Consider the following 26,629-nt stretch of genomic DNA (forward strand, 5'->3'; position numbering starts at 1 on the left):
CTGAAGGGGTCGCAATGAAAAAAGTTTAAGAAGTCCTGCTCTAGACCTCTCACTATCACCACCCATCTCTCCAGCAGGCCCGTTGGACTCCACCTCTCTGCACCCAGCTCCCTGCCATGGCCTAGTCTATCCTTTTGTCCCTATCCCCAGCGGGGGCAGCTACCCCAACAGGGGGCTGGGGAGCAGTGGAGGTGGGCTGGACTCCTCTCATTTACATTCCTCTACCATAGTCCTTAGCCGGGGAAGAACAGAATTCCTCCACCTCCTCTGCTGCTCCAGCTCCTTTCACCATGCCTACCTATCCCCAGGTGTGACTAGACCTCCCAACAGCTGATAAATATAAAACTATATAGATTTATACCAGCCACCCACTAGTCTACTGATCGTTTTCTCTAGTCAGTTTCTAGTATATTACCCAGGCTACTTTTCTCACTCCGGCTCGGATACTTCCATTAAAAGGCTTGCCAATTGAATCAGCCTTACCACTTCACGATATTTAAATATTTAAAAAAAATAATCACGCCTCTGCGGCTACACTTTCTCCTTGTTCTGTATGGATGTCTATATCTTCTCCCGCCCCTGCAGAATCTGGAAGGACTTTTCCGTGGCGCCCGAACCCCATCCCCCAATTGCACACGTGTCTACACACACACACACACACACACACACACACACACCTTCATTGTGCCTGGGCGCCAGGAGCCTAGCGATTGACCGAGTCTTTGTCTCCAGATTAAGGAATGTTAACTGGAAACGGCTAAAATCTTTTCCTTATTAAACAAACACAATTTGAGGCTGGTTGGGGGTTTAGCCTACTCAAGTCAAAGTGAAGCAAGAAGTGTGTGTATATGCGGATCATCCAACCCCGAGAGTTTCTTTTCCCGTGGGTCCTGAGCCACGTCCATGAATTTGCACCACTACAATGCTGCCTTGTAAGAAATGCCCTTAAATTCCGGCCGGAGTTCCCACAGGGGAGCGAAAGCTGGAGACTCCCACCACCGCTCCAAACTGCCCACTCAGTTCCGAGGACTACAAGAGTTTACCACCTCAAGGACCGTTTCCTCTACTTGCGGCTGTTTTAAAACGTCAGATTCGTCTCATGCGGGTTTTGCTCTTACTGATTTCATTTGGCTTCCTTCCTTCCCCTCGCTTCTCTCCTTTTCTCCTTCCCTCCTTCCCTCTTCCTTCCCTCCTTCCTTCCTTCTTCTTTCATTCCTCCCTCCCTCCTTTCATCCTTCCCTTCCTACTGTGCTAGACGCTGGGAGAGGTACAAAGTTTAGAGGAGACACAAGCTCTTGGAGCTTGCAGTCAACACACAGCCCTATGCACAAATACCTATGAGGGACAGCAACAGATAAAGAGAGGTGCAACTGAAAGCGGCAAACCAAATATTGTGCAAAGTTCTTGCAGGAATATTTGAATCTCTGCCATGGCTCACGGGTCCCCTGCAGTATCACACAAAGATTCAAAGACTATCCTTTCTGGTGTCTGGAGAAAGTGTGTTTCAAACCCAGATAAATCCTTCGCTGTCTCTCTGCCTCCCCGCCAGGACCGAAGTCTGAGATAGTTATAAAACAGACCATTTTATTTTTGTTCTTTCCTGAGGTGTGCCTGCAGCCCTCTTGCCTTTCCTTCAAATTTTCCAGGCGGATCCTGGTAGATTTCGCAGCCCATATCTCGAACCCTGTTCTCAACTACTTGCTTTAGAAGATATTCAAATCAACGGGGCTCATTTCGCCTCAGTTGCAGTGTTGTGGGGTATGTGTGCGGAAGACTGGAAAGAATTGTGATAGGTGAGAATTCGTAATGGGGGAGTCCTTTTGGTGACCTCTCCCCTATTTCCATCCTCAAGGATCACACACACACCATTTAAAATGTTAACTCGGTGTTGAGAGCTTTTTTTCGCTAGACATGAGAGTGGGTCAGGGGGAAAGGAAAGGAGGGATAATGCAGTGGGATGAGCATTGCTGAATCCAAAAATCAGATGTGTTCGAATCTCACTTGCTGCTTACTGCCTGTGTGACCATGGACAAGGTACTCCCCATGTTATTTGTTAACCTCCCAAGTTACTTGAGCCTTTGAAAGATTACTTTTCTGTAAAATGGGCTGATTAGACTCGAAGGCCTATATCCCCTTAAAATACTGTGATCTTATGAAAGTAGAACACCAGCCAGGACTGACTGCATGGATTTGATCAACAGAAAGCACGGAACCCAAAGGTCCTGGTTTGAGGGGCACCTCTTGCATCCATCACTTTGTGGCCCCCTTCTTCTACACACACCCAGAGTATGTGTGTGTGTGTGTGTATATATATATATATATATATATATATATATATATATATATATATATATATATATATATATATATATGGCACTGTCTGAAACAGCACTGGGCTGCCAGGATGCTGAGTTGCCCTCACTGCGGGGCCCCAAGCAGGCAGGCAGTCTTCGCTACTTCTGTCAGCTGAAGTAAAGACCAAACAAAGAACGGCAGAGATTGGGAGCAATTATCCAGATATTTCAGGAAAAGGAAGATTTGAAGGAGTAGTAAGAGTGTCCGGTTACTTTGTCCTAACGATGACCAGAAGACTTCAGGTCGGGTGTGGACTTCGGGTCTTGTGTAGCTTGAGAAGTAGAAAACGGAGACGCTGGAGCAACAAGTGTTCATTTCGTTAGACAGAATGCAGTGTACTATAGCAGATATTTATTAAGCGCCTGCTGTGTGCAGAGAGGAATAGCAGGTGCCAGGTGACATGAGAAGTGGATGAAATTTAGATGATTGGATATCCCTGCCCTCAGGGATATTATCCTAGACCATAGATCGATCTAAAGCACAATAGCACACGCCGAGGGTCTCTGAGGCAAAACCGAATGCTCGGGAGGTGTAGGGGGCGAAGACAGTTAATGATGGGGGATGGGTAGAGAAGACTCAAAAACCCTTCCTAGGGGAGGTTGGCATTTAAGCGCAGTTTTAGAGGACGAGTTCAGGAATTTAACAAGTAAAGAGAGGGGGAACCTTTCAGGCCAACACCTAGCCGGATATTTCCGGTAAAAAACAAAACAAAACAAAACAAAAAAATATCGCTAGTGTCCCTGGAGGGTTTTCAAACAGCCTGACCCATTTCTTCTGTCATTTCAACAAAGTTCAACAATGAAGCATCTACTGCAAGTAAAGCCGTGGGTAGAAAGCTGTGCTAGAAAGTTGGCAAAGACATAATCCAAGCTCTCAAGCTTGGAAGGAGTGAAATGTACACACGCAAATCAAGACGATCCAAGGTAGTATGTGCTAGGGGCAAAAAGAAGGTACAAAGTGAGCTAAGACACTTGGACTGTACAAGTCACGTGAGGTTATCAAGGAGGCCGAATAGACAAGCTAGACACTGGTTCATATCTGCAGTCCAGAGGTAACTGATTTTAACAATAGCTTTCTTTCACTTGTATTGTCCTTTAAGGCTTAAGGATATTTCCCTACATCCCCGTGGAATCCGGATTGGAGATAGGAGGTGGAAATACATTAAGTACAGAATGCTATAGCCATTTGCAAGTGACCTAGGTTTCCGAGGTGGATTTGTCACCAACTGGCTTCTTCAACTTGGGCAAGTCCCTCCCTTTTTGTTTTCTTCAACTGCAAAGTGGTGCAACGAATCCCTGCCCTGCCTGCCGGGCCAACCAACCAACTCACCTACCTACCTGCTTACCCCCTTCATAGAGCTGTTGCTTCGATCTAATGGGGTTAATAGAGATCGGTGATGGTCATTTATGCTCAGCACTGATGGATACGTCTGTAATATGTCCTAGTCTCTCTCTAGGTACCATTTCCAAATTACAACGTAGGAGTAGGCTTTTCTTGATTCAACTTCCCTCCATATTCTCCCTTTCTCCCTTCCTTCCGGAGAGCAACCCCTTTCTTCTTGCCTGCCAGCTTGACCCTCACTACCCCAACACCTATTCTCTAGGTTGATGCAAATGGAAAGAGCAGTTAGAGAATTAGAAAACCTGGGTACAAATATCTACCCTGTTACTTCTTAGTCCCCTTCCGCAAGTCACCGAATCTGTTTGGGGCTCGCATTGGTCATCTGCAAAATTAAGAGACTAGACGATATTTCTAGATCCTGTGAATCTAGAAGGAAAGGAATATATTGCCTTTGAGCTAGCATCTAGCAGCTCATTTCTCCAGATGAAGGCACACACGTAGACTAATGGGGCAGATTGAACCAAGGCACGTCTTAGAAAGATTTTAGACTGACAACCAGGTGGGACTGGCTACAGCTAATGTTACTTTCATTTGCATTTTTGTTTTTTTTTTTCTTCAGAACCATAGTCCTCCCTTCCTCTGCCTTCAGATCTCAATTAAGCTGTTTCTCAAATAAATTCCATTAAGATTTCAGAATTCTGTTGGGAGGAGAAGCAAAGCATGGCTAGCTGGCGCTAGTTAGTTGGGGGGGGGGGGGGGCGGTGACAGGTTCTCTATTTTCCATTACAATACACATCTATTATCTCCTTGAATCTTTACAACAGCTTTATGAGATCTAAGCTGGGAACATTTAGCCCTTCCCCCAAATTTGACAGAGTAGGAAGTTAGGATTCTAACAGGGGACTTGTCCAGGGTCATTAGTGGCAGCACTAGGTGCAAAAGAACTCTGGTCCTTTGACTCCCAGTCCAGAGCTCTTTCATTTTCAAAAATTTATTGTGATATGGGGGGTGGGGTTGACAAGAGCTCTGTTGCACAGCCCCTATTCTTTGCCATCATTTCCATCCTCAGAGGAATTTGTTCTTTCAATGGAAGAGTAGCCCAGAGTAAGGAAACACGATGGACTCCAACAGGATGGAGCCCACAATAAAATGTAATCCCATATAATATGTCCTCCTTGAATCTTAATTCTCCTAATTTACCCATGGTTTGTTTGTTTGCAGACTTGTTACCCTGTCCTTCTAGTCTACATATATGGGAAACATATTTGAGACCTTGCTGAAGTTGGAAAGAGTACTTGACTTGGGAATAGAGGACCGAGGTTCCTGTGTTCCTGTGTTATCTCCGTTACTAGCTGAGTAGTGACTTGGGTAAGTTTCGGGTCCCAGTTTCCTCCTCTGTAAAATAACTGAAGGGAATTGATCTAGAGGATCTCCAAGATCCTTTCTTTTAGCTCTAAATCCCAAGATAACTGTCCTTTGATTCCCTCCATCCACACTTCCTCTTGCCTTCTTTTCAAGTGCATCTATACTATTTTGTAAGTTAATATTTATCATCTACTGTGTGCAAGGTCTCTATGGTAAGCACAGAGGGGGATAACACCCTCTGCTCAGGGAGTTCATCCTCTAATATGAGAAAGGAAGTTGGGGGGAGGTAAGACAAAGTACATAGTTAAGTGACTTGCTCAAAGTCATACAAGTAGTAAATAAGTAGTGACAAAATCAGAACTTGTGTCTCAATCTATTTCTAGGGGTCCTTGTCTTCCCCATTGCTGAGAACCTGAGATGATTGTTGTCTTCCTGCTCCGTGCAAGGTAAAAAGTGAGGATAAGCAGACAACGAGAATTTCCTGGTGATGGGCAGAGAGAGGAAAGAGGATGCCTTGGAGTGGGAAATCAGCTCTGGGTTCTAATTCTGAATCTCATCAATAAACTACCTTTGGAGATCTTGCAAAGTCATTTGATCTTCCTGTACCTCAATTTCTTCACTTGCAAAATGAGAGAGTTGGAGTAAATCATTTGTCTCTAAGGTTCCTTCCAATTTGAAATCCCATGATTCTATAGCTTCCATATCCACTCTTCTACCTCCCTATCCTCTCCCACCTAGTCTGTTTCATAGAGATTATGTTTCTAAAAGGGGAATGTGTTGAGATCTCAAAGCCTCAAATTTAATTCAATTTAGTGAACATTTCTTAAATGCCTACTATGTGCAAGGGACTTGCTGAGGATACAAATCTGACCCAATACTGAGACCACTCTTCCAGATGCTTACAATCTAGCAGGAGAGAGCAGCTCTCTCTGCAGTGGTGTGGGACTATAAATTGTATGTATTGTTAGACACAGTTGATATCTCCATTGGTTTTGTGGAGGTCTTTTTTTTTCCTTTTCAGTTTTTGTCTCAGGAGATGGTTTATTGAAAAGGAAGGACATATTCAGGAATTAATTAACATTAATTAATTAACATAAGTAACTATATTTTTTGAGGAAAAGAGGAAAGTAAGGTAAAATTCCAAAATTTGTTAAAATGAACTGAATTATAATGCCAACTGGAAGAAATGGCAGAGATATGAGAATGGAGGTGCTGAACTCAAGCTGGGTTTTGCACAGCCCTTCCAGGTACAGGGGACTGGAACCTGAGACTCTTCCCACTCATCCCCTACCCCAGTGTCTGGGGTACTACAGTGGGTCTAGGACATTGGGCAGGTTACTTAGAATCCCAGTGCCCCCCCCCATTCAAGTCACTTGAGGTGGGCACAGCAGGTCATAGATGAAGAAAAGAAGTAGGGGGAAGGGTTGAAGTGTGACTAGGACTTGTCAGCAAATAGGGTGATTGTGTCTTCTTTGCTTAAAGACTTGCACTGTGGCTTAAAGGAGGGCTAGGCACTGGGAATGTGATCAGAGGGAGAATTCCCAAGAATAAAAAGTTTTTCTCAATTTAAAATTGCCATTCCTGTCCCTTATGGATGAAGAAGATGAATGGGATTTTCAGGTAGACCTAGGAAGTTAACTCTTCTCCCCCTCCAGTAGAGAAGCATCCCAAACCTAAAAGCCCCCAGGGACCTGGGTTTCCATTTGCCCTGGTCTGGACTTTGAGTTTTCTTTCTTGGAAAACTAGTTTCTATCCCTCTGGCTTAGTAGGTGTCCAGTTTCAGCCAGGTTTGCTGCTCTTAAAGCTACAGGGCCCTCAGCTGGGAACTAACTTAACCTCCTTTCTCTCCAGCCAACATCTACAAACAACTCAACACCCAAGGATGACAAACAGCCTTCTTATTTTCCCTTGGTCCCTTCAACCATTTTTCTCCCTCTCCCTTACCCCAATCCTAGATGATGCTATTTCTTCCTATGCTAAAAGCCAGGCTGGGATACTCTCGTTCCCTTAACCAGTATTCAGGAGGTGGCACTTCCCTTGCTCAGGCTCTTTGAAAATATATGGGCATGAAAAGTATTCTTGACCACAGTCCCAAATATGTAGATAAAGAAGCAGATAGACTCCTGTTTTGTTGGGAGGGAGAGGCACAAGGTACCTAGTATTCTTTGTTTCCACAGAATGTCAAAGCACCCTATGGTGCTTAGAGATCATTTTAACTTGCCTTGCCCAAGCAGAGAGCTAATGGTGAACTTAGATGAAACTCAGGTCTCCTGATTCTCAGAGAGAAATAATCTCTATCACCTCTGTGCTCCTAAAGTATACCAAGGATATTAGAAGCATGGTTCGGAGAAATATGGCTTCTGAAGGTGCCATATTTAAGTAGCACAAAGCTTTACTTTTATTCCAGGGCTCAACAACCAATGGCAGCAAGGCTATTAGTTGCAGACACAGCCTGATCCTTGATAAGTGCAAAAACTTGTGAAAACTTTTTGAACCATAGAATCTAAGAAGTGAGAGGAGGGACCTCCAAAATAATTTAATTCAAGCCCTCAACCCATGTGGAAATATTCTCTATGCATCCCTTAGAAGTGATCACTCAACCTCCATTTTATCAATATGTAACAAATTCAGTAATGGTACAAAGACCATATACATAGATGCAGGCATGTATACATATATACACACACATATATTCAGATATATATGCTATATATACATATACCTACATACACACCCATAATTTAAAAAACAAACTTTAACCATGTGATTTCAAGAAAATACAGCTAGCGCCAGTCCAGTGGTAGTTCCTGAGCCAGTGGATGAACGGCTCTGATACGTGTCCGTTTTTATGTGAATGCTACACAAGTGAGTGTGTACACTGTAGTGTACTTGGATTGTACACCTACACCTGTTTTTATTTTTAAAAGCAATTGTGATTGTGAGCACATTTATTTGCTTGTGTTTATGGCATTCAAATTCTCTCTATTATGGAGCAAGGAAAATCCTGACTTTTGGACTTTAATGTCCTTCTTGACCCAATCAGGTGTATTTCTGGGGGTCTCTAGAAGACAAATTAAGCCCTCCACTTATATCGGTCCATCACCTCCAAACCCTCTTAGGTCAGTGATTTGGTCGGTTGAGGGTTCATGCTCGGAGCTCTGGGCCTGCGGGGAAAGGGTAAAAGGCCACTGAGAATGAGCCACTTTGAAAGTCTGACTCTGAGAGCAGGGATCTGTGTCCTGGAGGCTGCCCCCACCCCTAATTTTGACTCTTTGCCCTGGCCTCAAAGTCGTCCCAACAGAAGAACGAGTTTTGCGATCGACGAGAGGCGCAGGCTTCTCTGGAACCCAGAGTAAAGACTCAAGGCACTGCGCGTGTATTCCCGGGCAGGTGCGTATGCCTGCGTGTGTAGAAGGGGGTGTGTATTCAAAACACGTGAGCCAAGCTTGCCGGGCGCTGGTTTCCGTTCCAACCTCGCTGCTGCAAGCGACCTCCCTCCGCCCAGGATCTGTTTACCAACAACCTCATTAAGCACGGTTCGTCGCGGCACAGCCCCGCATTCCGACAAGCTGAACCTGCTGCCCTGCCTCCCAAGCCTGCAGCCGCCTGGCCGGCCCCACTCTGTCCAGCTGGGGCAGGGTAGGCCCGGGCCTGGAGACAGTGGCAAACGGGGTGAGGGGATGAGAATGGGGGAGGGAGGAGGCGTTTGCTGGTTTCGAAACATTTTGTTTCTTGACATCCCTGAGCTGGGGGACGAGAACGGCTCCGAGCCCTGCGTCCCTTGTACCCAGAAGCAGTAACCAGGCCGGGGGCCACAAGGAAAGTGTCAGTGTGGGCCAGCTGCGCGACTCCCTGCACCTGCCTAGCTTGACTCCCTAGCCCTGGACCTTTCTCTCTCCTCAACTACCTCTGCTCAACTCCAATTCAGAGCCAGTTAACACAGGCCTTTCCTCACCCAGCTCCGCGAGTCCCAAACTGCCTTCCCAGGGTGAGGAGACTCTGCCTTCCCGTACTCCAAGGTTCGCCCATGCCCCGGGGGGACTTAGTGGTCTTACAGCAACTCCCTCTCAGTTGATAACTCTGGATCCGGTACACAGATCCTACCTTACAACTTTCCCGAAGTGAATTACTACTCCAAAGGGTGGCTGGGGGGCGTGGTCGGGAGGGGGCTCAGTGACGTCTCTGAGCGTTTTAGCCAATCCAGGACGCAGGGTGGGTGCCCCCCCCCCTCAGGGCCCAAGAATCTTATCCTGTGCAGAAGTAGAGGGAAAGGGAGGGGGCTTGACAAACTGGGGTGGGGGGAGGGTGAAACTCGGGGGTAGGGGCCTCGGCCCCTCTCCCACCCCCTCACCCCGGCTCCCGCTCTCTGCGGGAGGCGGCGTGGGAGAGAGACTTTCCCCGAGATTTTAAGTTCAGGGGCTGGTGGGGGAGGCTCGTCGGAACCCGGTGCATTGGACTTGGGGAAGGGAGAGCGGCGGGAGGCACGGGTAGAAGAAGGAGGTGGAAGAAGGTGTTGGCCAGGCCATGGGTCCAGGTGCCAAGAACGTTTAGGCCCAGGGCCACTGTAACCATGACCTCGTTGCCCCCCACCCTCCTGGAACCCGATGCCTCCAAAGCCGCCTTCCAGGACTTCCTTCCTGCCCCTCCGCCCCCACATTCCCTTTCCCCATACCCCGGTGGTCTGCAGCCCTCGTCCCCTGAGCCCCCCGAGGGGCCCTACCCGGGAGCTCCGCAGTCGTACGGCTGCGCGGCAGGTTACCCTTATGTCAGCCCCGCAGCCCCCAGCGGCCCCCACCTGCCTTACCAGCAGCCCGGGACCGCCTCGCTGCATCTCCGTGGCCCTGCCGTGAGTCTGCAGGCGGTGGCAGGTAAGGCGGAAGCGCCGGGGGAGTGGGTTATCCGACTACACTGTTTCCCCGTTTCTGGCGAATCCCCGGTACCTGCTTTTCGCCCCATTACTTCGCCCTCCAAAAGGTTGGGCGCAGATAGCGGGATTGAAATCTGACTTGTATTTGACTCGACCTAGGCTTTGGGGGGAGGGAGAGAAGGAGGGAGGAAGAAAGGATTGGGGCGGAAGGAGGGGTGAGGGGTGGCGGGTCGATCCTCTCTTTTCAAGTTCGACCTGGTTTCGATTTGCAGTTAAGTAAAGCCGGGCCCGTTCCCTCCCCGCTCGTCCCCCCAACCCCCAAATCCATGCAGCAGGGCATGTGTGTGTTCCTACGTGTAAAGAAAAAAACTGAAACAATCCAGATGTATACTTTGGGGAAAAGTGGGGAGGGGAGATGCTTATGTTACCATCATCCAGAGCAAGCTCCCCAAGAAAAGAATCGCCCTCTCCTTTCGACACCTAGAGCGACTGTCTTTCCAAGCGGTTCTTACACTAAACCCGTATTAAGAGAAATCACTCCCTGGCCAGCGGGCTGATTATTTGTGGGGTGGAGAGAGGGATCATTTGGGACATTCTTTCCCCACCCCCACCATCCACCAAGTTCCTTCGAGTTTAACCAAAAAAAAAAAAAAAAAAAAGACAAGAGAATCCATTTTCCTCTGAGGGAGGTTAAGTGGGAGAGACTTAGACACAGCTTTGGCCATTAAGGGAGCTGGAGGTCTGCAATCGAGATCTTTTTTCCTCTTCCCCCCCCCACCCCGTATTTCCCTATCTCTGACTCTTTGGGCCGTGGCATATGTCTCTACACCCTTCTTTTGAGGTCTTTGAGTGAGAGTTATGCCTTTCCCAAAACAGCGGGCAGAAAAACTCATGCTTGATTTTCTTGGCTCTCTCCCGGCTTCGGAGAGCCGGGCAGCAGCAGTACTGTGACTCAATCAATCCCTTGTCGGGAAAAGGTGTACAGTGGACAAACACCGTAGATAAAGCATTGGAGCGTCGATGGATGGAGGGGCCATCATCCTTAATAAAAATTTAGGGCAACTCCCAGGGCAGGTAAATACAGGCCATCTCACTTAAACATTCAAAGACCACATAAAACTGCACGCACAAAGAAATAATGTCCCAACTCCCTCGAAGTTACACAGACTTCTATATTCTATACATAATTCATAATATTTGCACACCATCTCACATATACCCTATGCCCTGTAAATGCACCTGGTTGCACAGTTAACACCCCACATCACCTTAACAGGAGTGAGCCTAATTGTACCTAATTGCTCCCACAATTAGACTCTCACAATGATACACACACCCTCGATAATCTCCTCCATTCAGTCTATCTTAGACTCACTAACTCCCAGCTTTCTATACAGTGACACTCTCCCACAGTGACATACACCAAGTCATCATCCTTCACACAATGACAGTGGGATTTCTCTGCCCAGCCTTTCCTCATAGAGCTCAGTAAAAATACTTAAAGATGTAAAATTTCAGTGATGGGAGCCCCCTGCCCCCCATTATCTGGTCCAGTCCCCTCACAGTCAATAGAGGAGGAAACAGACCCATAGTGAACAACTTTTTAAAGATCACAATATAAAGTTAGTGGCAGGATCCAGGCCTTCTAGTTTACTGTCCAAGTCAATGTTCCCCCGCATGCAGGGCATCCTCTCCTGTCTCCAAGGGGCTCCAGTACCTACCCTGGGTATTATATCACCCATTCTTTCAGTCTCCAGTTTTTGAGAATTCTTTCTGCTCAGCCCTGTGGACCCTACACACCAACTGCTATCTTTTCTGAAAAGATCTGGCCACCCCACCCCACCCCCCCAAAGAGTTAGGGTGGTGTTTGAAGGGCTGGAAGGCAGGAATCTCAGTTCCTCCTTAATCATGGTCCCTTTTCTCTATCATCTGTACTGTGTGGAGCAAAGGTATATTATAGTTTTGTGGTGGTGGGTTTTTTCCGCCTCCTTGGAAAAAGAAAACTGGTGTGGGCTTGTGCCTCTGTAGATTTGTTCTGTTGGTGTTTTCTACTGGTTTTCCAATCCCCCTTCCCTTGTTTCTCTTAGTCCAGGTCTCTGGGAAAGGACAGAATGAGAATCAAAAAAGATGGTGGTTTTTTTCTTGCTCTCTTTTCTCTCCCGGGTCCAACGAAGAAAAATTTCTGACTGAGTCTCTTCTCCTTTCTCCACTCACTCCCTTCCTCCTTCTCACTGACCTCCAGTCTGCACTTCTCTGGGAACCCAGACCCCATGTTCTGGAAACTGGGTGTTTGGTATTCCCTTTCCTTGGAGTGGGTGCTCTCTGTAGCACCCCCTTTCCAAGGGCGACCTCTTTGACAGTGGTTTTTGAGGCCGCTTTGCTTTGGAAAGGCAGTAATCCCGACTATGAGGAGGAGTTTGCCTTTTGCTATTTGGAGTTGTAGTGACAAGATGTAATGCAAGGAGGTTTCATTTAGAGGCTTCAGGTAACTTTCCAGGAGGCAGCTCCTCCAGCATAGGGAAGCTGACTTTTAAAATGAGGCTCAGTGATTGTTTGCAGTCACTAGGGCTGAACTACTTGTCATTTTTTAGGGATTGTCTCTGGGACCAGAGAATCATTCAGAGCCCTGGTATAGACAGTGAAACAGGAGAGAGGAAAGGACAGAGTAGGAGCTAACATTGGCTGCATGTTCTTGGGGTTGTGGACTCCGGAGGAAATGCTTAGATCAGCTCTGCTGCTTCTCTCTCTCTCTCTCTCTCTCTCTCTCTCTCTCTCCCCAGCTCCCCACCCCCTGTGTTCCCATTATACCCACAGAAATCATATCCACACAGGTGGTTCAAATTGGATTGCTGCTTTACTGTTTGTCCTGGACCATGTAGAAATCATGGAATATAGAAAGCTGTGTCTGGGGAGGAAAGGAAAATAAAACAATGTTTTTTTTCTGGAAATTTGGGGTGAAAGCTTTTCTAAGCAGTAAAGAGGAGCTACCAAGAGAATGTGGCACCCTATGCTGTGGTTGGTAGTGTTTGGGTGGAAGGCAGGCTGCCTCATCAGGAAATCAGTCTCTCAGGGGTGGGGAGAAGAGCAGATGTAGACCAGAATGGCAATGTTTCACTGGACTCAGTCAGAGACCACACAGTGAAATATACACAGATACACAGTTATCCTACTGACACATGTAGAAAAACACCTGGTCAGCTACTGAGACACCCAACCAGATGTTGCCACACAGGGACACACAAACACAATTGCTGCACGTAGAGATTCCTTGACAAACGAAGATAACACATATTCAAAGAACACACAAAGGGCAGAATAAGAACAACAACCATAATAGCTTTTACATGGTACTTTAAGTTTTACAAAGAGCTTCAGGGTTTGGGAGTTTAGGGAGAGTGCCTTCCAGGCCCTTAATAATAATAGAGAAATGGAGTGGGAGGAGGGAAGAGGAGTTTGCTTGACATGGTGGGGGGGGGGGGATGTTTTGTTTTGCTCACTTCCCAGGATAAACTGACCACAGTGACCCTATGGACAGAGAAGCTGCCTCACTCGGAGCTAGCCCAAGGAAGGGGGCCAAGGGTGGGTCGGGTTTTGTTGTTCCTATGGGGTCACCAGACAAAAGTCAGGGCTCCTACCCAGCACAGTGCAAAACAAAAGTACCCCAGAGACGCCCACCAGGTACCTGTCCCACAACTGGTCAGCACCTTACCTAGCACTAGCAATGGATTAAGGAAGTTCTTGGTGCCTTCCAATAATAAAAAACACTAAAGAAACCTGGGAATAAAAGTCGTAAGAAGCTGGCTCATCTGGCTGGTGTATAAAACTCCAACCTGCAATCCAGCTCTCTCCAAATCAAAGCCGTCTCTGCTACAGTGTCTCATTTTTTTTTGGAAGTGTTTTTTTGGGGGGTGGGAGGTGGGTCTAGGAATGACCGCATGGAGTGAAAGTTAATCTTTCTGAGTGTGAACCCAGGCAGGCAGGCTTTGTGAGATGGGAGAAGTCCTGGGTCAAATCCCTTCCCTCCCACCGAGACTCAGTTTCTTTCTCAGTAAAATAAGAGGGATTAGACGCTAAAGTCTCTTCTAGGTTCTAATAAAATGTGGTTCTAGTGGAATCTCCCAAGTCCACTCCCCCTTTTCAGTTCTGAAAAGCTGTGGTTCTATGGAATCTACTCCCCCCCACCCTTTTCTGTCTCTGGAACTGGAGGCCCATAGAGGAAAGGACTGGGGTGAGATGAAGGGTGGGATGAAGGCTGGGGTGGTCTTTCCCAGAGATTCAATCCCAGAAGGGCCTCTGCTGCTGGAGTGAGGAAAATAAATACCTAATCTGCTCTGGTGAATGGTGAAATGACAGCAGCCTGAAGGCTAGAAGCAGCCTTGGCTGTAGGTTAGGTCTTGGGACTTCTTTCTCACCTCTCCACATGCCTTCTCACTTTCAAGAGTTTGGGGTAGGGACTGCATTAGGAATTGGTTTTCCTGGTGGCTCCAGATAAACCCATTTCTATGAAATTTAGGGAATTGACTGGAATTAGGGGACAGCAGGGGAGGTTCAAAGACTGGGAGAAGAATAGGTACTTTAAGGACATGGGGGAAGAGCCCTGGGAGTCCTAATGTCTGTCTTGAGCTGTTCTGAGAACCTCCTGCCAAGAAACATGTTTGGGCCCAAGAGAGTAAGGAGTCTGCATAGCTGGTACTGGGAAACCAATATTCCTTTTACTGCTCTCCCATCCATCAGACCTGGAGAAGCCACTTGGGTTGCCACAGCCAGAGGGACTCCAGCTGAATGGTAGGACCAAGAAGCTTCGAAAGCCCAGAACCATCTATTCCAGCCTACAGCTTCAACATCTGAACCAGCGTTTCCGGCACACACAGTACCTGGCCCTTCCAGAGAGGGCTCAGTTAGCTGCCCAACTAGGCCTAACTCAGACTCAGGTGGGGGCCAGATGCCTTGGGGGTGGGGGGTGGGGAGGAAGGGGCCCCACCTAGACCACCCTGCCTTTCCTCTGTTCTCCATGCAGCCCCAAAGGAAGTAATTGGACTTGAAGAGGGAGTGGAATGAGGAGGCAAAGGGCATTAAGCAAAGTTTATCTTTAGCCAGCTCCTCCTCCCCCTTCAATGCCCTGAATATGGCCCAGCCTTCTCCATCTCTGTAAGCCTTCCCATCTCTGGGCACTTCCCCTCACTAGCCTTGGCAGTGACTCAAAGATCTGATAAACTCGTTCACACTGAGTTATAAATGACAAGACTTAATGAGTGATTAAACTCTGGTTATTTACATTTTAAGTAGCCAGACAAAACCTGAACCATGGGCTCCTAATGGCAGAATTTGGAGCTTCATTGGGAAGCTGAAAGGGAGAGATCTTCCTGGAGTCCCTGAAATCAAACTACTGGGGCAGCTGACCGACCACTGGTTAGGCCAACCTTAGTTTCCCCACTGCCCCCACCCCAAGACCCCTGACCAAAAAAAAAAAAAGACAGCTAACTATTAAAAAAAAAATACATTCAAAGAGAGACTGCTAGTCAAATAATCAATCAACATTTATTGAGTATACATTCTGTGCTGGGTGTTGGGAAGACACAACTGTAATGTGATCATCCTGCTTTCAGAGGGCCAGAACCTCACCATACCAAGTAGTATTCGATAAATCCCAGATGGAGACTGCATACAATACCATAGGACCTCAGGAGGAGGGGAGAGCCTTTTAGGTTCAGGGAAGTGGCCCCAGGATGGCCTTGAAGAATAGGTACAAAGACAAGAAAGAAAGGCATTTCTGGATAGGGGAAAAAAATAGATAATAGTGCTATTATGTATAAGATGTGTCCATGGGACAGTTAGGAGAATTCCTCCCACCAACCCCATTTCCACTTATTAAATCTTTCCCTTCTTTCTGGCTTCATTTTAAGTACCATCTCTTCCACGAAGCCTTCCTGATCCACCCTCATCCTCCAAGCTGGAAGTAATCTCTCCCTCCGCTAATTTTGCATAGGTTTTCCTTTGGACCTGTTTGTCACGACGTTGAACATTTTTATTATATTAATTTCTACACGCACCGTAGACCTCAAACTTTTGGAGGGTAGGGACTTTGTCTAATTTTCTCTTACCCAGCCCCTAACACAGTGCCTTCCACTTAATGCGAAGGAATTTAAGAGTCCTTCAGTGTTGAAACAACTTCTACTAAGGCACACTATAAAGCTGTCTAAAATGTATGGTTATAGAGACTTACCTAAAGCTCTGAAAGGTTAAGCAGTTTGCCCCATGGTTATACAGTTAAGAAGGTCACAGTAGAGATTTGAACCCAGCTTTGTCCTACTCCAAGGCTAGAATTCCATTCATTATATCAGGCTGCTTTTCATATATTGGCATGGTAGCCAATTAATGTTTGTTGGTTGAGTCGAATTGAATTGAATGCATTTAGCCTGCATGGGAAGGGTTCTAATCCCACTCCACCCACAAAGTCTGATCTTTGGGATGTAGGAAGGACTTAGGAGATCCCTCCCTCCTGACTCGTTTCTTCTCCTCCTTTTACCCAATAGGTGAAGATCTGGTTTCAGAACAAACGTTCAAAATATAAGAAGATCATGAAGCAGGGGTCTGGCAGTCAAGAAGGGGAGCTTCTGGGGGCCCTCCCAGCCCTGTCCCCACCCCTCCCCTCACTGTGGGGGGGGTCCAGGACATTGCCTCCTGGGGGCTATGTCAGCAACTTTGGGACCTGGTACCAGCAGCAGCATCCCCAAGATGCTCTGACAGCACCCCAGATGATGTGAGTCTGAGAAGGGGTGGGTACTCCATGCTTCCCATATGACTGGACCCAGCTCACCCATTCCTCTCCGGGTCCTTGGAGGAAAATAGCTCCAGATAGGTTTTAGGGGAGGAAACGTAGCTGGAGGAGAGAGGGAGGTTTGGAGTGAAAATGGACACATTTTAACTCACCCTCACCAGACAACCACCCCCCTCTCCAGACAGACCTGAAGCTGAACACCATCCCCTTCCCTCTCCAGCTGGGTTTGGTCACCTCCTTCCAAATGGACAAACAAATGCCGAGGAGAGAAGCCAACATGGTGGCTGGGTTGGCTTATGACTTGGTGGGTGGGGGGAGGGAGGAAATCCTCTTGAATGTCATTGGGGCAGAGCTAGGCTCATTTGTCCAGGCTCCTCCTTACCTCCCCTAACCTAATCATATGACCGAAGGCCAGCCACCTGTCTGGCCCACCTCTCCCTTCGGACAGACTACTGCAACACCAAACGTGGGAGTAAAGCCAGGTTGCCACAGTCAGTAACTACCCTCCAACCCCCTTGCCAGTTGTACCTTCCCTGCCTTTGGCTGTGAGATGGGGGAGAGGTAGGTAGCTAACACTTTCAATCCTAAAAATGACAAGAAACTCATGTTAGCCTCCATGGTCTGAAGATTTCAAGGGAATGGGAAGCAGGTTCTTGGGGTAGGGGGAGGAATTCAAGGACAGATTATCTTGTTAATTATGCCAGTTCTGTACCAGGCCCCAAGAAACAGAGTTTAAAGAGTTTAAACTGTAAGCCTAACAGCTGGATAATTCATTCACTGCCTCCATAAGCTCTCCTCCCTCCCAGGTATGTGTCTACACATTTCAAGTACAGAATGGGGCTAATTATCCAGATAATTTAACAAGTATTTATTAAGCACTTACCCTCCCACCTAGCCCCTTAAAAATAAAACTGTCCACAAAATGAGAAGTCCGAGTCCTTAGGGCCAAATCGGGATGAAGCTATGGGTTGGGGCGGGGGAGGGGAAGGAGTGAGGTGGCTGGGGGAAGGGAAAGAAGAGGGGTAGGTTACCTAGATAATTGCCTCTGGGTGTAGATTATGCAGATCCTTACAGCCCGGTTCTGTTTTGCCTGTGGGGACACTGCCCTTGGGTTTAAGGAAAAGTTCTTTTCTTTATAAAGGGCATCTGCTGTTCTGAAGAGAATTTGGGTCCCCAGGGCCTAGATGGGGTCCTTCTGACCTAAACTCCCTTTTTGGCCAGCCACTCCCTGAGATCCCATGTCTTTACCCCTAGCAGCCTTAAATGATTAAAGTTTGCAATAAACCCTTCTTGCTCTGGTCCTGAGTTTTTCCAGTTTCTCAGAGGTTGTGGGCGTTGTCTCTCAGGTTCCCTCTGGATTGTCCCCAGATTTTTCAGGCAAAATAGTTGATAAACCTCCTCACCTGGACTTGACTTATCCAGATCAATGGTGTCAAACTCAGATAGAAACTGGGCCACTGATCCGTCCGTCCATAAGGATCCTTGCAGACCACATATTGACTTAGTTTTTCAGTGTAATATTATCTATGTTTCATTGTATTTCTATTTATTTTGTTCAATATTTTCCAGTTACATTTTAATCTGGTTTGGGCTGTGTCTGACATCTCTGTCCAAGATCACTTTGACAATGTTTTTGTTGTTGTTGAGTTGTGTTTGTGACCCCATTTGAGGTTTTCTTGGCAAAGACACTGGAGTGGGTTTGCCATTTGCTTCTCCAGCTCATTTTACAGATAAGGAAACTAAGGCAAACAGGGTGAAGTGACTTGCCCAGGGTCACACAGCTAGTAAGTGTCTGAGGCCAGGTTGACCCTCTGCTCCATCCACTGCATAATCTAGCCACCCATTTGGCAAAGTAAGTCACTGATATAACCCACTCTTTGAATCCTCACTCTGAAACCATGTCACCTTAGGTAAGTCTTCCCTTCAGTTGGCGTCACCTTCATGGAATCACAGAACAGAAGAGTTGGAAGTGACCTTGAAGGCCACTGTGTCCTGCCTGCAAACAATAAACCTCCCTACAATATACAGTACTACTTCTGCTGTAAAATGAGGAAGAAATATCCTTTAAAAAATAAAATTTTACTGATATCTTTTGTTTTTACATCCCCAACATTACCTACTGTTATCCCTCCCTCAACCCTCTGAGAGAACCATCTCTTAGAGAACTTCTAGATCACAGAAGCAGTGGAATGGAGGAATAGACATTTTTATTGATCTCCATGACCACTCAAATGTCTCACAAACAATTATGCAGCAAAGATTAAAAAAAAAACCAACTTCTGTCCTCATGATCTAAGACACTCAGAATCCAAAAGAAAGCTAAAGAAAATATCCACAACAATCCAAACCCATGACCTTGAGTTGACCTCAGTATCTCAGACTCCTCCCCCCTTCCCTTTCCAAGCCTGGAGGCTGCAATAGCAGACCAAGGACACAAGCTTTTTTTCCCCCTTTTTTGGGGGTAAATAGTATTTTTTTTCCCAATTACATGTAAGGATAGCTTTCAACATTCATTTTTAATAAGATTTTGAGTTTCAAATTTTTCTCCCTCCCCTCCCCTTTCCCCAAGATGGCAAGCAGTCTGATACAGGTTATACCTGCTCAATCGTAACAACCCACTTCTACACTCTGGTCCCTCCTCTCTCTTTCCCGTACCATAGAGGCCCCAGCTCTAGGCTGCAGAAATTTGCCTTAGCTTCAACATGGCAGTCAGGCAGCCATACCCTGTCAGGGACAAAAGCCTGCTGGAGGCAACAACCCTGTAGCACAGTACTACAGCATCTGAACTGCTGGGGCAAGGAACTAAAGAACAGAGAGAACAGGACAGGATATTACGACAAGACACTCAATACATATGGAAAGAGGGGGTGCAGTACTTAACCAAGGATGAAGGAAGGAGCATAGCATCTAGCTGGGCTGGTATTGACCACCCAGAAGTCAGTTGGGACAGAGACCTAGGCTGATGAACTATGAATGGCCCTTCATGGGAGGAAACTGAGATGTTGTGAGATCCAACCCCCAAGAAAACCACAGAGGGGATGGAGTCAGAAAGTGAGGATTAGAGAGAATAAGGAGGAGGGGGAGAGACTGAACTTAACAAAGATTTTAGGAAGAAGAAAATTCGAAGACATTGAACACACAGATAAATCAGCAGCAAAGCCAGTAATGACAGTAGGAAATATGGACTCTAGATCTAGCAAATGAGTTCTGGCACTGATGAACAAATATTGCAAATCAAAGGAAAATGATCCAACACTTGATTAGATAGAAGATTATGTGGAATTTGAAGAGAACATGGAACCTCAATAGACTGTTCTTGAGTGTCTCAAAAGAGAAATGAGGATTATGAGAGCAGAATTTATGACCTGCACAGTGAAAATAATGGACAGAATAGAAAAATTCGAATCTCCCATGGCAAGCCTCACCAAAGAAAGAAAAGAGAGAACAATAGATTGGGAATGTAAATATGCAGAAGTGAAAGACAATCTAGAAGAAGAAAAGCAAAAAGCAATAACATTAAAAGAAAATATGCTAATTCATAATAGAGAATTAAAAAAAGATAAAAGCAATATCTATAAATATCTATCAATCTATTAAATCAAAAGAGGTGGTATGTCAACCACCATCTTTGTGACTTTTCAAGCCTTGATGCCCCTTTTCTAGGAAGTGTGGTTGATAATAGGGATTATTATGCAGTTCTTTTGAGAATTATATATTCATCTCCTTTGACCACTTATGTTCTGGGGAATAGCTTTCGGATCTATATTTCTGCAGTTGTGTACATATCTGGGATATCAGATGCTTATCAGAGATATTTGATAAATAGATTCCACCCACACCCACACCCCAACAGTCAACTGCTTTCTGTCTCATTCTGGTTGCGTTACTTTTATTTGGGCAAAAGTTTTCCAATTTTATGTAATCAAAATCGTTTAATATGTCTTTTGTGGTTAACCATTCCTTGTTTGATTAAGATTTTACTCCTAAGCAATAGCTATGAAAGCTATATAATTGTTTTTCCTTGAAGACTTGCCCAGGGTCACACAGCTAGTAAGTATCCGAGGCTGGATCTGAACTCAGATCCTCCTGATTCTAGGATGGCTACTTTATCCACTATGCCCCCTAGCTGTCCCTATATAATCTTTCATAATTTTTTATGATAGGATCTTTTAACATTCAAGTCACATAGCCATTTTCAATTTATTATGGCTTAAGGTGTAAGATGTTAGTCTAAACCTAATTTCTGTTGGATTGCTTTCTAGTTTTCCCAGTAATCTTTGTGGCATAGAGAATTCTTTCCAAAGTAATCTATGGTTTGGGGTTTATTGAACACTGGGTCATTGCATTCTTACATTATTTCTGCTTCTCCTTGTCTAGCCCATTCCATTGATGAACTTTTCCATCTTTTGACCAAAACCTTTTGCCAAAAAGTTTTGATGATTACTACTTTATAACATAGTTCATTTCCATCTTTTTAAAATTATTATTATTTCTCTTGACAATCTAGATTTTTTTTTGTTCCTGTGGGAGAGGTTTATCTCTTGTATTCTGAGATCCTGTTGACACATTGACTATTTTCTTTTTGTAGTTGTAAAAGGAAGGTGGCACAATGGATAGGACCCTAGATTTGGAATCAGAGGACCTGGATTTGAATTCTTACTCTGTTACTTATTGTCTATGTAGTCAGTCATTTAACATGTATTGGACTCAGTTTCCTCATGTGTAAAATGAAGGGGGCTCAGTGTGGTGGAAAAACCATTGGCTCTGGAGTGAGAGGATTAGGACCCAACCTTTGTTGTCACTGGGAACTCCCAGATGAGGAAGATCCCTCTACCAATGCAGGTTGGTACCTTCTCAGCAACCTTAAAGAGCTGCAATTTTTAAGAGTCTTAAAGAACTGCCTAGAGAAATAAGAGGTCAATTAGAAAAAAAATACTATTAAGTGGGGGGAAAAAAGAAATAGAAGGTCAGGGGACTTGTCTAAATGTGAAACTTGAATCCAGGTCTCCATGTTTTCTTTGTTCATTACACCACATTGCCTCTCACCTGGGAGGAGGCAATCCTATCTCTTACCTTTACTGCCGCCTGACTTGGGGCAAATTCCTTAACTCCTTGGGCTTTAAAATGAGGGAGTGAAACTAGCTGGCCTTAGAGGCCCTTCCCAACCCTAGGTCTATGAGCTCACAATCCATTCTGAAGGTATTTGTTTGAATTCCCTAACCCATCCCCAAAATAGTACAGCAGATATATCTTACTAAAGATCGTTCCAGCTAGGTAAATACTTTTTTTCCCTGCTGGTATAGGTTCCCAACCCCTCTCTGTCTTAGTAAGTCTTCGTGAGTTGCTGTGGTCAAAAAAATTCATCACTCTGTGGCCAAAGTAATGAGGGCCCTTTCCCACTTTAACTAGGCCAGTTTTCAATTGACAGTTTGTCACTGGGTCTATTTGACTTAGCAAGACCTGAGTCTAGCAGTGTCTGGGTTTCATGGGCACAGTCTTTAGGAAACTGGGGTCACTTCCATGCAACACTGAGACATAAAAGGAAGATCAGAACAAGAGAATGTAATTAATATACATGTTTATACCACCAATGAATTGACTTCAGTTTAGAGAATCTGGCATGTTGTGTCATCTGTAGGGATACTTGACAGGGTGTTATGAAACCACACTTGGAGATTGCTGGTGTAGATATCACATTGTCCAGCAATGGGGCGGTTACCTGGGTTGCTTTCACCCATAGTCTGACCCCAGAATTCTCTGAGCTCGTAGAATTACTGAACTTTGGTGATGTGGGAAGGATCAACCTCCCATCCCACACAGGAATCCCCTCACACCCGGACAGCTAGGCGATCCTCCAAGCTTTGCTTAAACATGTCCAGGGACAGGAAGTTCACTTGACAGCCTATATTCTGTTTTGGGGTAGCTCTAGTTATTAGGAAATTGGCTTTTTAAAAATTGAACAGACCTATCTTTCCTATATTCACACATTTCTCTTAGTTCTATTCTCTCAGACCTAGAGTGCTAGGTATAGAATTAGGAGCACCCAAGTTCAAATCCTGCCTTAGACCCTTACTAGCTGTGGGACCCTGGGAGAATCACTTCATCTCTCTGGGGCCTCAGTTTCCTCATCCATAAAATGAGATAGTTAAACTTAATGGCCTCTGAGGTCCCTTCCAGCTCTAAATTTATCATCCTAATTCCTTTTCCACAAAACAACTCTTCCTAAATATACTTGAAGATGCTCCCATATTCCCTTCAGCCTTTGTTCCCACCTTTACTTTTGAAAGTGACAAAGGACAGTTCAAAATGGGTTTGGTCATTTTAGGGGAAAATCCTGGAACTATAGATGGTCTGATGAACTTTCTTCCTGACTCGAGTCACCCAGAAATGGGACAAATTATTACTGTACCCTTTCCTGTTTCTTTTAAACACTTTGGTACTTTCTCCCTTCCCTCAAGTAAGCTTCTTCCCTCTATACTTCTCTCTTTTCCTTGTAGAAGTTGAGGCTCGGAATCCTGAACTAGAATATTCCAATGATCTCCTCAGTTCCAAATGCTCCAGTGAGAAATGCTACACAGTGTCTGGCCAACCAGTAATGTAGGCCTGGCCCTTGTTCCACAGTAGCCTTAGGCCCAAATTAATACTCTGAGTACACTTTTCCCCCTATAGTACAAAAAAGGCCAGTATTCCCAGGTGTCGTGCAACTTATTCCAGTATTTTTCCATCTTGGTTCATATCAGGTCTCTTTCTCCTACAAGAAGAAACAGCTGGGGAGCAGATAGGGCTATCTTGGGAAATAATGATGGCCTGTGGTGGTTGATATGGGGTAAGATGGGGTCTACTCTTTGAAAAAATATTTGGGGACATCTAGATGGCACAGTGGAGAGAGCACCAATCTTGAGTCAGGTAGGACCTGAGTTCAAATCTAGCCTGAGACACTTATTAGCTGTGTGATCCTGGGCAAACCTCAATTGTCTCCCCCCACCAATTATTTTGAATTTTTCCCAATTATATGCAAAAAACAATTTTTAGCATTCGTTTTGTAAAATTTTGAGTTTCAGATTCTCTCCCTCTCTTCCCTTTCCCCTCCCTGAGTTAATAAGCAATTTGATATAGGTTATACATGTGCAATTATGCAAAACATATTTTATGGGGCCACTCTTAGGGAAGGGAGAAATGATAATAAGAAAAAAATTAGTGTCTGAGGGAGGGGCTTGGTAAAGATACATCCCACAGGTAGGACAAGACACCGGATAACAAATCTTGTACTGATTGAACTGGCCTCCCATTTTTTCTTATTTGGCCAATAGGACAATGCAGTCCCTCATCATCTCTCGTCTGGACTTCTGCAATAGCCTTCCAACTGGTCCTCCTGCCTCTAATCTCTTCTTTCTACAATTTGTCTTCTGCACAGCTGTCAAACTGATGTTCCTAAAATGCAGACATGCTCATATTATCACTTATCCCAAAATCTTTAACAACTCCCTCTTACTTTTTAAAAAGTCTCCTTTAATAACATTTTATGGCTTACTATTTTTGGGGACTAAATATCAAATAATATTTGTGAAAAGTGCTTCTTAGCAGAGTGCCTGCTAAGTAGTGTTACAGAAATGCTTACTCCTTTTCTCTTCCACTTTCCCTGAATAGAAATTCATCAACCTAACATTTAAAGTTCTCTGAAATTTGGCTCCCTCCTATCTTTCCAGTTATATTTTATATTACTCCTTTTTGTATAGTCTCTGTTCTCCACTTATGAAATGCTATCTTCCATCTCTATGATTTTGCATAGGCTGTCCCCACTACCCAGAATTCACTTCCTCCTTAGCCTTCCTTCAGAGCTCAGCTCAGGCACCACCTTAACATCAGGCCTTTCCTGAATCCCATCCCCCACCCCTCCGCCAGCTGTTAACTGATTCCCTGGTTATTAGCATGCTTTCCTTTTTCAAATTTACTTTATATTACTTTATGTATTTCCTTATTCATATACAAGCTGTATTCCCCACCCCCACACTCAGGATGATGTAAGCTGGGGCGGGGCATGCAGCAGGGAGGTTTAGGAAGCGCTGTTTTTTGTCTTTATACATGGTAACAACCAAATAATAAATTTTTGTCGAATTGAATGGAATTAAAACTCAGGTGTGAATAATGGCAGATGTTTAACCCAGATGAAATCTGAGTCATGGGTACTAACCATTCAGCCCCTGACTGATGGGGAATGAAAAGGGTTGATATCTCCAACCTGTGGGGCTTCTTTTTTTGTCCAACAGGTAGTGGTAGCTGTTGTTGTCCTTCATTCTCGAAGAGGACCAAAATGACATCACTATGCTAGAATCAAGTTACAGGGTATTCGACTGTGGCTGATCAGGCCAATACGGGCTCGGAATGTTCTACCACAGGTTGAGCACAAATAGGCCATGTGAATATCTGGGGTGGATTCTCCAAATTTGTGCATCTCTTATTTCTTTTGAGCTACTTCAATTCTGCTTTGCTCATAGAGCACAGTACCTTCTCTGAAGTGGGCACGCCATGCTGGGTGGTCCTGTGCCCTTGTCTTCCCTGTCACACAATCAGTGTCAAAGACCTTAAGAGAGACAGTATGATGCCATTGAAAGAGCCCTAAATTTAGAAGCAGAAGATGTGGGTTTGGATCTCAGTTCTGTTATTTCATATGTATGTGGAGTTTGAGCATTTCATCTCTCTGATCCTCTGTAAAAGGAAAAGGTTAGAATAGATGCTCCCTAAGGTTCCCTTCACCGATAAATCCCAGGATCGAATGAGACACATCCAAAGTCAATATGGACTGGTTCTTCCCAGACCTAATACTCTGATTTGAGGTCTCCCTGGGAGATGCAGGGAATCACTCCCCTAAAAGCCACACCTAGATGAAGTAGGAGAGCAAGGACCCAGCATCTCATGGAAATAGAAGAATGATTCAAGAGACACGGGTCAAGAGTAGATAAGGGCTAGTAATTTTTCATCTCCCTGTTCATGGACAGACCTAGAGCTGTTGGAAACAGAGATTGTCCAGACCCCTGAAGACCCCTTCATCCGAGAATTAGGGAGGACTGTCTCTATGACCCCCAACTCCACCATACTACCTCCCCTCCCTGCCCCTCCCTCCCCCTCCTTTGGTCAATCCCAAATTAGTTTTTAAGCTACCCAGAGAGAGGACTGTGGGCAGGAGCAGAGAAATGAAGAGAAGCCAAAGGGAGAAGGCTCTTTGCCTCAACCTCCCCCTTTCCTTTCTTTGTCCCACACCCCCTCCTCTACCCCTGCACCCGCAAACTTCAGCAGGTCCCTCACTCTCTCCATGGGAGGCCGATAACATCAGCTCCCCATTCCAGGTTGGAGGCATCTCTTTCCACAGGTCTCAAGATAAAATCTACCACTGGCTCTCGGAAAGCCTCCAAAGCTGAGATTAATTGGACAGCCGAACATGCAACTCATCGTTAAAACAACAGCAGAGGCTGTAAAATTAAGTAGCGAAGAGAGTATTACTCCTCCCAACCAATCTGGTGTACTCACTGACAGGTTCCTGCACACACTCCCCTCACAATCACGCCCCTTGGCTCCAAAGAGCTAAAGAAGGAAGGTACCTTCTCGTCCAGTTGCCTTCATTTTATAGACAAGGAAACTGAAGGCCTGAGAGATCATAGCACCACAGAGTTAGAGATGGCAGGGACCTTTCAAGGACATCTAGTCCACCCACTTCATTTGACAGTTGAGAAAACTGAGGCACAAAGAGGCTAAATAATGATTGACCCAAGACCAGACAAGTAATTAGGATTTGAATTCAAGTGCCTGAATCCAAGTCGTCCCCCTCCTCTCTGCCCTCCCCCCATTTCCACTGCCTCCAAAAAGGGAATCAGCCAACTTGGAGCTACTACAGCCCTGAAATTGAGAGTCTCATAATGGCTTTCCTG

General features: G+C 45.5%; 1 protein-coding gene across 1 annotated transcript; it reads left to right on the forward strand.

The window, feature by feature from the left end:
* Window positions 1-9,631: 9,631 nt before the first annotated feature.
* Window positions 9,632-16,692, forward strand: DLX4 (distal-less homeobox 4). Its single transcript, XM_036753635.1, has 3 exons — window positions 9,632-9,929; window positions 14,663-14,859; window positions 16,462-16,692. The coding sequence occupies exons 1-3, from the start codon at window positions 9,632-9,634 to the stop codon at window positions 16,690-16,692; spliced, it is 726 nt and encodes a 241-aa protein (XP_036609530.1).
* Window positions 16,693-26,629: the final 9,937 nt, after the last annotated feature.

This window comes from Trichosurus vulpecula, chromosome 4, assembly GCF_011100635.1.
Source record: "Trichosurus vulpecula isolate mTriVul1 chromosome 4, mTriVul1.pri, whole genome shotgun sequence".
NCBI classification, from domain to species: Eukaryota; Metazoa; Chordata; class Mammalia; order Diprotodontia; family Phalangeridae; genus Trichosurus; species Trichosurus vulpecula.

Bases quoted from the DNA above. Each gene is read 5' to 3' on its own strand.
- DLX4 (XM_036753635.1), top strand. From the start codon at position 9,632: ATGACCTCGTTGCCCCCCACCCTCCTGGAACCCGATGCCTCCAAAGCC. The intron at 9,930-14,662 runs GTAAGGCGGAAG...CCCATCCATCAG, and splicing joins GAGTCTGCAGGCGGTGGCAG to ACCTGGAGAAGCCACTTGGG. The intron at 14,860-16,461 runs GTGGGGGCCAGA...TTTACCCAATAG, and splicing joins TAGGCCTAACTCAGACTCAG to GTGAAGATCTGGTTTCAGAA.